The sequence below is a fragment of the Oryx dammah genome, unplaced genomic scaffold (assembly GCF_014754425.2).
Source record: "Oryx dammah isolate SB20612 unplaced genomic scaffold, SCBI_Odam_1.1 HiC_scaffold_25, whole genome shotgun sequence".
NCBI classification, from domain to species: domain Eukaryota; kingdom Metazoa; phylum Chordata; class Mammalia; order Artiodactyla; family Bovidae; genus Oryx; species Oryx dammah.
Genome location: NW_024070209.1, coordinates 66,738,191 through 66,756,125, shown reverse-complemented (window position 1 = coordinate 66,756,125; position 17,935 = coordinate 66,738,191). Strand labels below are relative to the sequence as shown.

The 17,935-nt window shown below is 44.0% G+C and overlaps 1 protein-coding gene across 1 annotated transcript in view; it reads right to left on the bottom strand.

The window, feature by feature from the left end:
• The window catches only part of ANTXR1 (ANTXR cell adhesion molecule 1), a 263,047-nt gene that overhangs the window by 65,425 nt on the left and 179,687 nt on the right, over positions 1-17,935 (bottom strand). Inside the window, exons 15-16 of the mRNA XM_040224080.1 lie at positions 10,746-10,841; positions 10,054-10,221 (exon numbers count right to left, since the gene is read on the bottom strand). Coding sequence (XP_040080014.1) covers positions 10,054-10,221; positions 10,746-10,841 — 264 coding nt within the window. The remainder of the gene's footprint in view (positions 1-10,053; positions 10,222-10,745; positions 10,842-17,935) is intronic.

Here is a 17,935-nt window from a genome sequence, read left to right as displayed (position 1 = left end):
TAAAGAATCCACCGGCAATGCAGGAGACTTGGGTTCGATCCCTGGGTTGTGAAGATCCCCTGGAGAAGGGAAAGGCTACCCACTCCATTATTGTGGCCTGGAGAATTCCATGGACCATTCCATGTGGTCGCAAAGAGTTGGACATGACTGAGTGACTTTCACTTTCACTTCACCTTCTTTTAAAATATTCTTTTCTGTTATGGTCTATCACAGGATTTTGAATATAGTTCCCTGTGCAAAGCTCATACACTTTCTATTATACCAATTGCAGCTTCTTTGTGCAGATCTTCTGGTCGGAGCACTTTCCCTTAGATCCTCTAGAACAGGGTTTCTAAACTGGGGGTTGCAACTCTTCAACCCCTCATGAAATAATTTTGTGTATTAGGATCTGAATTAATAGGAAAGAAAATATTTGAGTTAATGGCACATGGTGAGGATAAGTATGATTTGTGAAAAATGTGTATCAGTTAAACATGCATGGGTGTGAGTATTAGTGTATGAAGTGAACACACACATATACATACATAAGGATTTACTGGGCCAACATGTATTCCTGTTGGGGTCTCACGAGCATGTTTGAAACACTGATCTGTAAGTGGTCTTTGAAGGATAATGCTGAAAGGCTAGGAGAGTCTAGAAACTTCAAGTTCCTTGCCACAAAGCATTCATAGTGGCAGCATCAATTTAAGAATGCCACCTTGAAGAGCTGGTGTTCTGAAGTTATTTTCTGGTGGGTTTTATTCAGATACGAAAAATGTGCTCTGCAACCTTTATCAATGGTCACTTGAGTTCTTGTGGGTTCAACTCTGTCTTGCTAAGCATAATGTTTCTCATCTCTCTTGGCCAAGTATTTACAAAAACCTCTAAAAATATTCTGGAATGACTTCAGAATGCTGGGAAGGACTGCTGCTGTGTTCAGCATGGTTTTCTACATTAAACCATTTAAATCATGGTTAAATGTTTTCCTTTAAAGTTCTTTGGGATAAGCATTTATATGTCAGGATATAACCAGGTGGACTTCCTGGATGAATGCCTCTTTTCTTTTCCGTTTTTTAGGGGGGACTCCTGGTAACTGACTTGGTAAATCATCCCCCTCTCAGTAGTATGTGCACCAATCACTCAACTCCTTGACAAATGAGGTGCAATGAGATGGGGCTAAAAGAAAAATTGGCTGTTGAGGAAGTATTATAATTAACTCAGCAGAAATCCAAAGTTCCAGGCAGGGAAAAGCAGCAAAAACCACCTGGATGTGCAACACCAGGAGAATGGGTCATGTTTCTTTGTGGCAACAGATCATAGAGCGAGATTTAAGCACAAAATGATTGGCTTTAGACTGTATTTTGGGGCTGCCCCTCACCAGCTCTGCTGTGGCCTTGGACAAACTGTTTCACGTCCTTAAGTCTTACCTTTCTCATCTTTAAAAAGAAGAGAGATAATAATATTGTCTGCTCTATGGATTTCTTAAAAGGCTTACAATTAGATACTGAAGTAAGATGCGTGCATGCTAAGTCGCTTCAGTCATGTCCGACTCTTGGTGACCCCATGGACTGTAGCCCTCCAGGCTCCTCTGTCCATGGGATTCTCTGGGCAAGAATACTGGAGTGGGTCCCCGAGCCCTCCTCCAGGGGATCTTCCTGACCCAGGGATTGAACCCGATCTCTTACGTCTCCTGCATTGGCAGGCAGGTTCTTTACCATTAGCGCCACCTGGGAAGCCCCTGAAGTAAGATACTTGTCTCACAGAAAGCATTCATTCAATGTTATCAATGTATTAATCCTTAGGTAAAGTCATTAAAATGATAATTTGGAATGCCCTGTAGAAAGATGGAAATGAATGTAAGATGACGAGTAAGAATCCAATCATTTGTACTTTACAAGCATGGAGTGCCCGTCCTCCACTCTGTCCTGCAACCTCATTTCCGCCTTTCCCCCTGGCTTCTATGACGGTGTCTGGGGACCCCCAACACTCCACCACAGCTGCTTCGCTAAGGTTCGGCCAAACCTTGGCTCTGCCTGCTCCTTCTTAACTCTCTCATATGCTTTTCAGCCTCTTCTTCCCCTCCCCTCTGCCTACACTTGATGCAAGGGGGTTCCCTTGGTGTTCCCCTCTACTAGACTCACCCCCAGGCAGAATGCTCACCCCGCCTACTCTCACCTAGTCTCATGGGTCAAATTTCTACCTGTCTGCCCACGGCTCATATAAGCTACTGATCCAATGACCAAATCTTAGTTGTAAAGTAAACATATCACAGGTATAAAAAGCCCCCAAACATCACATATTGAATAATTTCCCCCCAACCTGCTCCTCCTTTGGCACCCTGCCTCGAGTATGCCATGGAGCACCACCGACATCAAGACAGGCAATGCCCAGACAGGTCATTCTCACCTCCTCTCTCTCGGCCACCCCTTCACATCCAACTTCGACCATGTCTGGAGGATGCTCTGTCTCATCTTCCCTCTTGCCTTGTCCAGCCCTGCCCCACTGTCCCTTCGGCTACTGCCTTGGCCTTGATCACTTGTCACTCATCCTGTGAATAGTTTCCTGATTGGTCTTTTACCTCCAGGCACCCAGTCCTTTCTACTACTTGATTAATAACAGAGTTCATGGCTAGCTGGAATGGATGCTTTGTCAGTAATAAAATAAATCAAGAAAAAAAAATAAAATAAATCAAGAATCATCTTATTAGCAGTGTGAATTTAGGCAAGTCACCCCCCCCTCTGTGCCTTGATTTTTCCATTTGTAAAACAGAAGGAGTAGTAGCAGTTTCTAATTTTGAGGGCGTTGGTGAGAAGTGGAGGAGCGAGTGCAAGAAAGGCCCTCGGGACTGTGCCTGACTTGCGGTACTTGTGTCACCCAGGTGTGCCCTTCATCCAGGTGAGCTGCTATCAACAGCTGTTCTGGCCAAGGTAAGACCAGCTAGTTCTGACTGTAGCCCTCAGTGTTCTGAATTCTAAAAGTTCCACAAATGAATTCAAAGTCCCCATTCTGTGTGGCACAGAAGACAGTTGGGGTAATCTATACATCCTATACCTTGCCATACTTCTGTCAATACATCAGGTGGCATTTTATGCAAGAGCTGAAGTAAGCTTTAGAGTAAGTGTGTTTCGAATCAAGAGGATGAAAAATGACTCTTAAAAGTCAAAGAGACGTACATAACAAGGTTCCTTTGCTTGATTTTCTGAGAGGAGGCAGAAGTTCTGTCATTTCAAGACAGTAGCTACTGGGCTTATTAATAACATCCCTTCGGGGCCAGAGGAGCCTCAGGAGATTCTTCCAAGTGGTCGGTGGGCTTTACTCACAGCCTGGGGGGAGCCTCTGAGTGACGCCATTATTTCTCTCAGATCTGAGTGTCCTGCCTGCACGGCCCTCTCTACAAGGTGCGTTTCAAGACACAGGTCCTCACTTCCCAGGAAGAATGCTTCTGTGAAGCTTAAAGATTCTCCACCATTCTGGCAACCCTCCACCACAGTGTATTCTAAGTCGCTTCAGTCGTGTCCGACTCTGTGCAACCCCATAGACGGCGGCCCACCAGGCTCCCCTGTCCCTGGGATTCTCCAGGCAAGGACACTGGAGTGGGTTGCCATTTCAGCTGACATTTATATATATCTTTCTTTCATATGAAATTGACACACTTTGACTATCACATGAGAAGTGTACCAATTCCAGGTTCCCCAACTCTACCCCAGCCTGATAATCAATATCTTCCAATCCACAAAGCCTGGCAAACTGGGAATTTTACATCAGTGCTCACTTGTTTCTTCCTAAACAAGAAGACCATGCCAGGAGGTTTGTGAGGTCCATCGCTCAAAGCATCTCGGTGCATGGGCTTTGTGGCTGCCTTTCTTTCCTTTTTTGGGAGTGGGAAGAGGGGTGGGCAGGCAGCAGCTGTATCTTCTCTTCTGGTTTGTCTGCCTCAGCTACTTGGAAGTTAGTCAGAAGCTGGGAATTTTGAGGGTAGTTCAACTTAGAGGGGTGTGAGAGATTGATACTAATTTTTTAGACCTCAAAATATATAGTAAATATTGTGACTCATGCTTCTCCTTAAATGAAACAAATGAATGCATAAGTTAGAAACTTCCCCTACACATACCCACACATAGACACACTCACACATGGTAATTTTTTTTCTCTCTTCTTTCGGTCTTTGTTTAAAACATGTTTGGAACCATTCTAAATTGTAGCCAGGAAGGGGCAAAAAAATGTCTGTTCAACATCAACAGCACATCTGACAACATTTAAGGCTTCAGTGTGTCTCACTGGACGGCATACAGCTTCGTTCAGTGCAGTTTCAGCACTGAATGCTGCTTGATTACAAGGTCAAGGTGCTTAAGGCCAGGGATGACAGGTTCGCCTGAAAGAAAATGCACAGAAGACCACTGGCTTCCCGACGCTGTGAGCAGCACAGGCTGGTCAGGCTCTTCTGCAGGACACAGCGGTCTGCAGGGCCAGCCAGGGTCTGGCTTTTGTCCTTCGGCTGTCATTTCTGTCATTGCCAGTCAAAGGGAGGAGCTACTGGAAAAGGAGGAAAATCATTTCTCTGAAGGCTGCAAGCCTTCCAGCAAACTTGAAAACAGACCTGGTTTTAATCTTTCTGGTGGCCATACATCTGGGCATTACTTAACTCGCCTGAAGTGGTCAGTCCCAATTTAATGAGAAGCACGGGATTGCTGTAAATCCAGGGGGTGAAAACCGAGCAAAGAAAAATTCAGGCCAAATATCGGAAAATTTCCTGATCATGAGCCTGGAATGAGGAAAGGGTAAAGTGTGGTCAGTGTGGTCAGTGCCTTAAATTAGCCTGGGCGATGGCAGGGAGCAGCCCGTTGTGGACTCCTTCTCCTAGTGAGTTCCCTTGGGGTGTGCTGAGGCAATGTGCTCCCCTGCTTCTCTGGTCCTCAAATCTATTTCCTGGAATGCTTGAGAAACTGAGTCAAATGCAACCAGTTTAGAGGTGTGTGATTCTGACCACCTTCACTGGGGAACCAGGACTCTTTCTAGAACTTTCTGAAATTTTTGCCCTGGGTGGAGGTGTTCTCCCTGTGGATAGTGGGGCAGAGAGGGGGCGGGCCATCCTCCATGAGCTGCCTGCCCCCATCCACTCTCTGCAATTCTCTGCCTTCCTTGTTCCATGCCTTGGAAGAGCAACCTCAACAGATGGCATCATTTAGCTTCCCTTTGGTCTGGCCAGCAGGTAGCACCAGAAGACGACAGCAGACAGATGAATGGATAAAGAGTATGTGGAGTGCACGTGCGCGTGTGTCTGTGTGTGTGTACATATATAGCGGAATATTACTCAGCCATCAAAAGAATGAAATAATGCCATTTGCAGCAACCTGGATGGACCTAGAGATTATTACGCTAAGTGAAGTAAGTCAGACAGAGACAAACATTATGATATTGCTTATATGTGGAATATGAAAAAACATGATATAAGTAAATTTACTTACAAAACAGAAACAGACCCATAAACATAGAAAATGAATTATGGTTACTAAAGTGGGGAAGGGGGTGGAGGGATAAATCAGGAACTTAGGATTAACATACACACAATACTAGATATACTAGATATAGAATAGATAACCAACAAGGACTCCACCATATAGCACAGGGAACTATACTCAGTATTTTGTAATAACCCATAATGGAAAAGAATCTGAAAAAGAAAAAATATATATATAATGGAATCACTTTGCTGTACAGCTGAAACTGATACAACATTGTAAATCAGCTATACTTCAATTTAAAAAAGGAGAGAAGAGGGCAAGATAACGGGGAGGTTGGTACTTGTTCCTTCTACTCCCTCCCTGACCCCCACTTCCATCAGTGGCTGCTTTCTTATAGAGCAAGGGTCTGCAAACATTTTCTGTATAGGCCCAGAGGATAAATATTTCAGGTTTTGTAGGTCAAGAGGCAAACTCAAGGCTATTAGTAGGTGCTAATAAAATCATTAAAAAATACAAAAGCCATTCTTAGCTTGTGGCCATAGTAAAACAGGGAGCAGGGCAGATTTAGATTACTGACTGCCTCTCTGTGGCCACAGCTCCCGTGGGGTGACCTCTACTCCGGGGCTGCAGCTCTCACTGGATCCAGTAACACCCTCTCCTCTCCTTGCCCTTCAGGCCCAGGGCTGTCACAGCTCTCACTGTTGAGTGCCAGCATGCCTCACCATTGCCATGGATTCTCTTAACCCTGCCCAGATCTGTGTGAGTTTGACCCTCTTGAGTGTGCCTTCTGTTTCCTGCCAGGACCAAGACAAATCCAGCAAGAGGGTTCAGGAAAGGGAAATAAAGTTTACGGCACAGCTTGAGGCTGAATGCTTTGTCCAAGGCCTAGTGAGTGTGTATAGAGATTGTGGCTAGAACGGGGCGCATCATGAACCACACATGGGGTTACAGTCCAAAGGCTGATGTTCTGGTAGAGTCTGCTCTTCTTCTGAACAGTGTACATTACGACTTTTCAACTCTGTTCTGTGCTTCTACTCTCAAACTTTCTTGTTCTTTCCCTTGCCTTGCCCATATGGCCCGGATACATATAGGATGACCTCTTTTTCTCTCCTTGCCTCAAAGAGATGGCAAGAAGAATGTCACAGTCTGTAGTCCGAGAGTACCAAAGTGATCTGTGTAGGTCACAGGAGAAAGTCTATCCGGCATGATGCTCTCGGTGTGGTTTCATAATTACATCCCACGCATCAGCTCTATTAACAAGAGGTGGAGGAATCCCTACTCCACGCCAGGTACAGTGCTGTTTGTGGGTGATTCAAAGATGAGTTAAGCAAAATTGGTGCCTCCAGCAGGGATCATATCTGGTTGGGGGAAGACTCACCAACAGGAGCAGTCACATGAATGAGCTGTGCTACGTAAGCCTTGGTGTGAGCTGCTCTAGCAGCAGGAGGAGCATTCACACTTTCTCATGTCCCAACAAAGGGGTCCTACAGAGGTGCCTAACGAGCCCACCAGCATCACAGGTTTTTTCCAGCTGGCTTTTTTGGTGATCCCTTAACATGCAGTTTTCCAACCATCCAACATTAATCCAGCAGCTGCATTTGGGAGAACAATGGACCCATGTGAAACGTAGGATGTCTCTGAGGCATGATTGTGGTAACTTTGCCATGCTCCATGGTTCCTGCCCTCAGGGAGCTTCCTCTGGAAGGCTGGCTGGTACCTTGGGTGATCCCTTCTTAACTGGGCCCCAGCCCCAAAGCTGTTGATTTGGCAGGTTGGGCTTGGGGCCTGAGGGTGTTCATTTCTAACAAGCTTCTGGGGGATGCTGATGCTGCCCATTCAGGGACCACACTCTGAGAACCAGCGTGCACACACACACACACAGTGACCAAGGCTGAAGAGCAGGGGCTGGGGAGGGAGCGGTAACTGAGACAACAGTGGAGTCTCCCTTAGGGAGTTTGGATGGGAAATTTGAAAAGGGAGAAAATTAGGGGAAAAAAGGAGTTTCACTTCATGAGAAAAAGTGGGGAGGTCATGAAGGCCAGGGAGACTTTGAAAGCCTTTTGTGAGACCAGATCATGAGGTTTGAGACAGTAGGCCCGGGAATTTGTGTTTTTAAAGCTCCTACAGGTGACTGATTCTCAGCCAAGTTTGAGACCCTCCATAGAGTCGGACACGACTGAGCGACTGAATTGATAGACTCAATATCCAGCAGTACCGGCACACAGTGGGTACACAACAAATATTCAGTTCAACTGACACTAATTTCAAGTGCGTGTTGGGAGTATTTTGAGATTTCTAGTTGTCCATATGCTCATTTGTTTCATAAAACTCAGTCCTAGACCACTAGTTAACAGATGAATAACATGCTCTCAAGCAAATATGAATTCTTCAGATAGAATTAAAGCTCTCTCAATATCCAAGATTACAGAGATGAAACCCTGGCTCTTACCAAATATGTTGTATTAGTCACAAGGTACAGACTTCTGAAAACAACATAATAGAAAATCCCCTTTTGCCTTCATCTGAGATTCTCCTTGGCTCCTTCCTGTCTGCGCATGCATGCACGCCACTGAATGTTCCACATTAGAATATAATTAGAAGCAAACAGCTGTTAGTCAAGCAAACTACATTTGGGCCACATTTTTTCCAGAGTTCAACCCATCGCTCTGGGGGGGGGCAGGGTGCAGCTTATCTTAAGAATCTCACCACTTGAAACACAACAAACCAAATGACAATGCACTGAGATTAGTTTGAGAAGGAGGCAATTCAACTGAGCAGAGACAACTACCAAGGAAGTTTCCTCCACTGTTAAAAATGGTTACTTCTTTTGATTTCAGGGGAGAAGAGCTGCTCTGAAATTAGCAAATATCTCAGTTTATCACTAGAAGAGGGGTAGAGCTGTATGTGTGTGTGTGTGTAGGGGGGTGCTGCTGCTGAGATCTGGTTCTTTTTTTTTAACCTTTTTATTTTATTTTGGAGTATAGCTGATTAAGAATTTTGTGATAGTTTCAGGTGGACTCAAAGGTGAGCAAGGGGACTCAGCCGTACATATACATGTATCCATTCTTTCGCAGAGAGAGCTGGTTCTTATATTGAGTCTTTCATCTGAGGCCTTGGAGTTGGCATAGTTCTGTCTGCAGCACAGAGCTAGAGGGTGCAGATCTGAGTTGGAGCCTTGGATTCCAGACAGACCCGGGCAGAGCAACGACTCTACCACTCTAGTTTTTCTGGTAGACTATGTTGGTCTTTTTGGCTATAATTTTCTAGTGCTCTTTGATGGTTGGCATAGTGCAGATGCTTAAGGGGAAGACCAAGGAGCAAGGGTACTGAATGAATCACATGAATTCAAAGACATCTGCACCCATGAGGAAGAGAAAAGAGGCCTTTAGGAAGCATTAACTGCCTCTTATGACTTCCATTTCTCAATAAGTCAAAAAGGCTTTCAGTTAAGCTGTGGAACTGTGAGGGGGGAAGAGAGATGCTGGAGAAATAAGACATTTTGTTCACAGCCAGGGAGAATGAGTGTTAGACTCATGGCCAACACAGCCCACTACACCAGCACATGGCTTGAATAAAGGGCAATGGGATCCTGTCGCGGCAAGAAGGATAGATATTAGGCATTAAGGAGAATCCAGCTATTGTTGTTAGACTATGGAAAGCCTACCAATGAAATTATTGAAAGTTATAATCATTCTCTGGGGTTACTAGCCAAGTCACTTTCTTCAAGTCCACTCTCATTCAACCACTTTGCCATGGGGATTTTAAGAAGCCCAGTTCCTATTGCTGGGCATATATCAGGAAAAGATGAAAACTATAAGCACCCCAGTGTTTACAGCTGCACTATTTACAATAGCCAAGACATGGAAACAACCTAAATGCTCGTTAACAGAAAAATGAAAAAGAGATGTGATATATATATATGTGTGTATATATATATATACATATATATATATACACAATGGAATATTACTCAGCTGTAAAAAAAGAATGAAATAATGCCATTTGCAGCAACGTGTATGGACCTAAAGATTATCACAGTAAGTGAAGTAAGTTAGAGAAAGATAAATACTATACACTATCACTTATATGCTGAATCTACAAAAATTATACAAATGAGCTTATTTAAAAAAACAGAAACAGACTCATAGACACAGAAAACAAGCTTATGGTTTCCAAACAGGAAAGGGGGGGAGGATAAATTAGGAGTTTGAGATTAACAGATAGAAACTACTATACATAATAGGTAAATAATAGGACCTATTGTATAGCACAGGGAACTATACTTAATATTTTGTAATAACCTACAATGGAAAAGAATCTGAGAAAGAATATATATACATGAAACTGAATCACTATGCTGTATACCTGAAACTAACAAGAAGATACTATAAATCAACAATACTCCAATTAAAACAAAAAAGCCCAGCTCTCACCTTGATATTGTGGAAACTGAGAAAGTATACATTTAAACTTTCAAGTCCATGATTTGAGAAATTTGTTTCTTTGTGATAAGCTGGATTTTAGTTTGATATCATCTCAAGAGATTCTGGTTCTTCCTATGTAAGTGTTTTACAAGGAGTGAGGATGGGTTTTTGAGTAGAAAAAGGCACACCTTGATCGGAGAATACCACTTCCGGGGAGAGGAGGGCCGGCGCATGTTGTTGTTGAGATTTCGGGGTTCAGGGAATTCGTACTCCTGCTCCGGCATCTTGACTCTTGCATTCTTTGCTTTCTCCAACTTAGCACCTTCTTCTGTGGAGCCCTTTTCTCCCCAACGAACCTAAAATAAATAACATACAAAAAACCCCCACAAAATGACAAAATAAAATCTGATGCCCCTGGAGAACAGGGATCACAAATGACTACGATGTGCTACCCGGTCCTCATTTCTTTTGGGTCATGAGGACCAGAGAAGAGGGGTGGAGTAGAGAAAGGGAAAGGGGAAGGGCTGGAGGAGCAGCTAAAGCAAGCACGGGCATTTGGGGGAGGGACCATCCAGGGCGGGGAACAGCACACACAAAGGCATGTGGGCCCAGTAAGAACTCTGGGTTGTGTTCCAGTGATAGAAGAAACCACTGGGGTGGGAGTGGGGGGGGGGACTTGAGCTAATGAGTGAACTGCTCTGACTCACACTGGAAAAGACACTGGGGTGCAGAGGTAAAAGGCTATATTTGCCATCTCTCCATTGATGCCTCACGAGTCACATCCCCATTAGACCTTAGGTGTGAGTTTTCACCATTTTGCTTTGGTTTTCTGTCACTGAGTAGTCAGCACGTAGACATGAGTAAGTGAAGCTGTCCTTACCTCCATCCTTTTAATGCCTCCGACGCCTCGGCCACCATAATAAGAAGCGTCTACTGTAGGCCACTTTTTCTTAGGCAGACCATCATCATCTTCTTCCTGCAGAGAGATTGGGACACATGAAGGAAGCAGAGTATCATTGTGTCCACTATGGCAAAGTGGATGGGAGCAGACTGCCTGGGTTAAATCCCAGTGCCACCGTTTACTGGGCCTTGAGCAAATCGCTTAACCTATCTAAGTTTATTTTCCTTATCTGCAAAGTGGGAATAAGAGCAGTATGACCTGGTTAGATTGTGTTGCATTCTTGGATCATGTTCTCTTCTGCATCTCTACTCCTTTATAGCATATCTCATCTAATCCTGTCTACATGTTAACGCCTCATGAATTTACCTCTTTGTCCCTGACTTCTCTGACCTCTGTTGGCACTGACACCTTCTCGGGGGCTAATCAACTTCTCAACAATACATGTCTAAAAGAAGTCCTGATTTCCCCACCTCAGGTTGGTTCCTGCCATAGTCTTTCCTCCTGCCTGGGGGTCACGCTTGAATTCTCTCTTCCTCTGCTTCCCCTTCCCTATCTCATCTCAATTTTCCGGCAAGTTTTACTGACCTTAATTCTAAAAGATCCTCAATTCATGGCTTCTCCAACTCAAGCTCCATCACCACCTCCACCACCCTGGTACCAAGGCTCCTTCTCCTGGGTATGGAGACAGTCTCCTAACTGACCTCTCTTACTTATAATCCATTCTCCACAAAGCAGCAGAATAAATTCCAAACCTCAGCTCTGACTTGAGAGCTCTGGCCTTTACTCATTTCTCCAGCCTTCCTCCTTCCACATTCCCCGACATCCTTCTCAAGTAGCCCCCATCTCTTCATCCCATCAATCTATTTTATTTCTAGTTTTTGTTCTTATAGGGCTTCCCAGGTGGTTCAGTGGTAAAGAACCCGCCTGCCGATGTAGGAGATGCAGGTTTGATTCCTGTGTCGGGAAGATCCCCTGGAGGAGGGCACGGCACCCCACTCCAGTATCCTTGCCTGGAAAATTCCATGGACATAGGAGCCTGGCGGGCTGTAGTCGATGGGGTCACAAAGAGTCGGACACAACTAAACAACAGAGCACACACACGGCTTGCTATTTATTTATTGTCTGTCTCTCCTCACTGCAATGGAAGTTTCAAGAAAGCTTCTGTTTATTTGTCATAGTTACCATTGCAGTCTCAGCTTTTAGAACAGCACCTAGTACATGGTAGATGCCCAAGAATTATCTGCTGAATCTACAAATAAATTAAACAAGATGATTCAAATAAAGCAGTTAACTAGGTGTCTGCAACTTAGCTTACTGACAGGAAGTTAGCATTTACTATGCTTTTTAAGATGAAGGGAGAAAACAAGAGGAACTTGTAAGCTTACGGGTGGAAAGGGAGGGATAATTAGCAAAACTCTTCCTTATCTTGGTGCTGATTCCTGTTGTGGGGAGAAACAGTCACCATCTACAGTCCTGGATGGGCTAGAGTGTGGTGGCATACTTTCCCTTCTGGGTAAGGAAAGGAAGCTGAAAATGGGGTCTGCAAAGCAGATTAATGTGCTCGGAACAAGCTTACCTCCCACAGCCTTGGGTTGGAGGCATTTGGGGAGGCAGAGTGGAGTCCCATGGCAGAGTGGAGTCCCATGTGGAGCCACTGCTGCGTGGAAAGCGGCAGGCATGGGACCGGGCACATGCAAGGGTCCATGGAAGAGAGATCAGAGCCAGCGGTGACAAAGCAAAGCAGTAACACAACACATTAAGACCTTCAAGGTGACCTTCTGTGCTTGTGATGGGCAGGCTTCTTAAAAATTAATAGATCTAAAGGACAGTGATCACATTCAGGCAGCTGACCAGAATGGGTCAGTCTGCGTGTGTGTGTGTGTGTGTCTTGAATGAATCTGTCCTTCTTGGATGTAGGACTGTGAGCCCTGAAGCACAGTGGATTCTGTCGACCCTTGTATTCTAAATCTTGCACAGAGCCTGGTGCATAGTAGGTGCTCAATAATTGTCAGTATCAAATTTGGGATAACACAGCTGGATTTATGTAGCCTTTAACATGTATGTGCTGGTCACCCTTCCAAGTGCTTGATATATATTAACCCAGTCATCTCTCAACCAGCCAGTGATGTAGGTGGTGCTATTACAGCCACTACAGAGGAGGAATAGAGAGGTTAAGTGACTTAGTCACCAGCTCGGATGTGGCAGAGCTGGATTTGAGCCCAGGCAGCCACACTCTTGTTTGACTGTTTCTCAGTGTTGACAAAATTCTAGGTTTTGGCCTTTTGTGTTTTGCTTTTCCAATCATTTGATGCTTTCAAGTAAACGCAGTTTTCTACTTCTAACCCCTTGTACCTGCTAAGACTTCGGACTACATGTACCAAAATAATAAATAAAAACAAACAAAAAAGACACCAGCAAGAAAATACTATAGCTCACAGTATCTCACCTTGTAATTCCAGAAAGTTTATTATGTCAACCAGGAACCTTATATGGTTAACTTTACCACCAGAATGTGTCTGTGTCATACATGAACCATGGCTTCCAAAACCCTGGGCACGCCCGGTCAAGGACTAACTGAAATCATGTCACCCTAAACTGAACACGGCAGCACAGAGAATGTATGAAATTCCACGAATAAAGCTGCTCTACTCATTAGGGCACTGAAAGGGTCTCATGAGTCTCCTAACTTTTTAAATGACAGGAGCACAGATGTTAGTGACCATCTAAGGAGGATTTTTCATTGCATAGAAGAGGATAGCTGGATCCAGAAAAGTACAGAGACCAGTGGAATGGAGTTCTGATGTGGCTTGCCTTGTCGGGTATTCCCCTTATACTTACACGCATAGCAGCCCTGCCCCTATCTCTTCCTGACCCTGGGCTCTATCCCTCTGCGGTTGCCAGGTACCCAGGCTGGGCTGGCCTTCTGCGCATGTGCAGGTCCTGCATCCCATACAGGAAATGCCTAGAAGGCAATCCTCTCCACGTGCTCCTGATACAAGCAAGCCTGCCTTTAATCCCCTGACCTGAGGTTGCCGGCCAAACTCAAACAACAACAGCAAAAGACAACACAAAGGCCCACGGATTGACCAAAGGGAGAGTCCCTTCAGTTACTATGTCTCTGTTTACACATTCTAGAGACGGAAGGGTTTTGCAATCTTCAGAAGAGAACGGAATTTTTTATGTGTGTGTGTGTTTTTTTTTCATTCTGGCCAAAAATTGATGGAGTAAAATCATAGATAGTCCCCAGAAATTTCACTGACAGAATTGGCAGCACCTGAGGTGAGTCTCTACCTCTAATTAAATAGCAGGGCTTTGGGGGGGAAGTCCCTCTCACACTGCTCTTTAAGGATGTAGCAGGGAAGGGAAAAACCACCAGCACAGAGATCCCTTATGATAAATGGAGGACAGACTGGATGAACCGAACTGCTTTGTGTTAGCAAAGCCATAGGAATCAGGGATTTGTGGGCAGTCAGCAGGAGATGAGCAGAAGAGTGGAACTGAATTCCAGTAAACTGCCAGGTTCCACCACAGAAGATGGCCAGGAGAACCTTCCAGGAATGGAATGACAGGGATGGTATACATGTATATGTATGTCTGAGTCCCTTCGCTGTTCACCTGAAACTATCACAACATTGTAAATTGGCTATACCCCAGTACAAAATGTTTTTGGTGTTAAAAAAATTAAAAATAAAAAAGAAGGGGCTGTTTAATATTCTGTTTAATTGGCTGCACTGTATTGTAACCTACTGGTACTTTTAAACCTTCAGTAAAACTTCCTACACAGATGGCTTTGTGCCAGTTGTGCCTTTGGGGAATAGAGGGATCTGATTTGTTAGATGGTATCCAGCAAAGGAAGAAGAGGAGATAACGCAGAAGAAGCAAGTAGTAGGAGGCAGTGGTGCCTGGAGCAACCGCAGAGATTAGGAAGGGATGCTGGTTTTCCATCAGCGGAAGTTTTGTTTAAATTTTAAAGGATGTGGTGGCCCCAGACATCCAGTTGGCTGATGCATGGTAACATGAGTGGCAGCACATGACTCAGATAGGGAGGCCTGTTCTGACCTGTTCATCCAGGCAGACCTGGACAAGAGAGAGCTGAAAAATAGAAGTCTGATGCACACATTTGGGAATCCATGACTGGTTTAGTCCTCTGCTGCCTGCACGCACTGCACTTTTTCCATCTTTACAGTCATGCCAGGCTTTTATATAGCTCCATGCTTCAACATTCACAGTTCCATACGCTTGAAACAAACTTCTCCTGCTTCTTTTAGCCATCTTTTAAGATATTGCTCAAATGCAACCTATTCCATGAAGAACGCCCTGATTCCCCAGGGAATTCAGTGCTCCCTTCTTGTGTTTGCCATGGTTCCTTGTATTGACCTTTACTCACTCAACGAATACTGACCTCTTAGTCAGTTATTAAGCAAACCAGCAAGGAAAGGGGTGAGATTACTGATCCTGGGGATCCCTCACTCCTCATGCAGACCGTGATGTGAATAGCGCCCCCTAGACTTGTGCCTATGGTGGCCCTCTGAGACTCAGTCTACAAGTTCTTTAACATTCCTGCTTCTTCAATATCCATTTGGCAGAATAACCAAATGGCCATTTTGACCCAAATAGGCTCTCAATCTCCAGTTCACTATGGGTAACAGTAGGACCCATCTATAGAAGGGAAAACATAACTGAAATAGAATGGAGCCCAAGGAAATAGTTTTAAACCAGCCTTTGATTCATTACAAAGTTCTCTGAGCTGTTGCACATCTTAAAACCTTATGATAAACCCTACGTACCCCCAAACAAGGGCCCTATATTTGTCCATTCCTTCCTTCAGTCACTCAGACAATTGTAGTTGAGACTCCACTGCAACATGTTCTATTTTGAGAAAAATAGAAAGCAACTGTCAATGAGACTGTTTACATTTATAGAAGAGAAAGTTTTGTGAGGATGATGATGTAAAATAAGGGACGGAAAAAAACTCCCAGGTCTGAGAGGCTCTGGAGGGCCGACCTTAAGCAGCTCTGGCTGTCCTGTGTCCTCGGAAGTCTCTGGTGATAAGCCAGAGAGGTCAGCTTCAATGTCTGTCTTGGAGACGAATTCCTCAAAATGAACTGGCAAGTCAAAAAAATTCATCAACCCTTTGTGTAAGTGCAAAAAAAAGAAAAAAAAATCCCAATTGACTTAACTGATATGTTTTGGTACCATCCTATCTATTTACATACACGTAATGATTAACACAATGACTGTCCTGTGTTTTTTCAATAAAGAATTCTGTGTGCACTTTTTAAAGCAATTGTGTGTTGATTTTTTTAAACTACTGAATGTAGAAGACTGAATTTGGGTCTGTTCTAGGACTTCTGATTGGAGCAGACATGTGTGTATGTGAGGGTGTATTTGTGCATGTGTGTATTGGATGTGTCATATGTCCACTGGAAAAAAGAAGATGCCTGGCAGAAACTTGGCTCTTCACCCCTCCACAGTAGGATGCTAGTCTGGCTGTTTGTGTAGACACAGCTGTGAGAGGGACCAGGTCTGCTGCTGTTCGGGAGTTCAAAACAACAAGACACGTTGTTTAATTTTTCTGTAGCCCAGTTTTCCTATCTAAGAAATTCTTGCCACAGAGAAATCATTAGCATCAGTGAGCATGATGATAAACCTGGAAATAAATTCATCATTTAAAGCCAGGTGCTTATTATTAATTGGGTGCTCACACAGTGTCAGTTCACTCAACAAGTGTCCCTCTCCCTCTCAAACAGTCAGAAAATGCATGGAGGGTGATGACCTTTAGAACTAAATTAGCAGGTGAAGTACTCCATTGTTGATTCTTCCATAAATTGCCAATTATTTGGAATAACTAGAGACAGCGAGGAGCCTCAGTCTACTGCCAATTAGGGAAGACCCTTAACCCAGGAAATGCTCTTCTTAGTTGATAAAATTTAGCTTTCTTGTTTTTGTGGAGAGCTTGAAATTTCAAGTAATTTTTCTTTGTCTTGTCTTTATACACAGAGATATCACTGTCAGTTGCTTGGAATCTATAGCTCCAGAAAGAATGAAGTGGCTGGGCCAGAGCAAAAACAGTGCTCAGCTGTGGGTGTGTCCGGTGGTGAGAGTAAAGTATGATGCTATAAAGAACAATATTGCATAGGAACCTGGAATGTTAGGTACATGAATCAGGTAAACTGGATGTGGTCAAGCAGGAGATGGCAAGAGTGAACATCAACATTTTAGGAATCAGTGAACTAAAATGGGTGGGAATGGGTGAATGTAATTTAGATGACCACAGTATCTACTGCTGTGGGCAAGAATCCCTTAGAAGAAATGGAGTAGCCCTCATAGTTAACAAATGAGTGCAAAACATAGTACTTGGGTGCAGTCTCAAAAATGACAGAATGATCTTGGTTCTTTTCCAAGGCAAACCATTCACCATCACAGTAATCCAAGTCTACGCCCCAACCACTGATGTAGAAGCTGAAGTTGGCTGGTTCTATGAAGACCTCAAGACCTTCTAGAACATTAAAAAAAAAAAAAGATGTCCTTTTCATCATAAGCGATTGGAATGCAAAAACAGGAAATCAAGAGATATGAAGTAACAGGCAAGTCTGGCCTTGGAGTACAAAATGAAGCAAGGCAAAGGCTAACAGAGTTCTGTCAAGAGAACACACTGGTCATAGCAAACACCCTTTTCCAACAACACAAGTGATGACTCTACACATGGACATCATCAAATGGTCTATACCGAAATCAGACTGATGATATTCTTTGCAGCTGAAGAAGCAGCAGCTCTATACAGCCAGCAAAACAAGACCTGGAGCTGACTGCAGCTCAGGTCATGAGCTCTTTATTGAAAAATTCAGGCTTAAATTGAAGAAAGTAAGGAAAACCACTAGGCTATTCAGGTATGACTTAAATGAAATCCCTTATGATTATACAGTAGAAGTGATTAATAGATTCAAGGGATTAGATCTGGTAGACAGAGTGCCTGAAGAACTATGGACAGAGGTTTGTTGAATAAGCTATGACAAACCTAGGCAGCATATTAAGAAACAAAGACATCACTTTGCCGACAAAGGTCCATATAGTCAAAGCTATAGTCTTTCCAGTAGTCATGTACAGATGTGAGAGTTGGACCATAAAGAAGGCTGAGTGCCAAAGAATTGATGCTTTTGAGTTGTGAT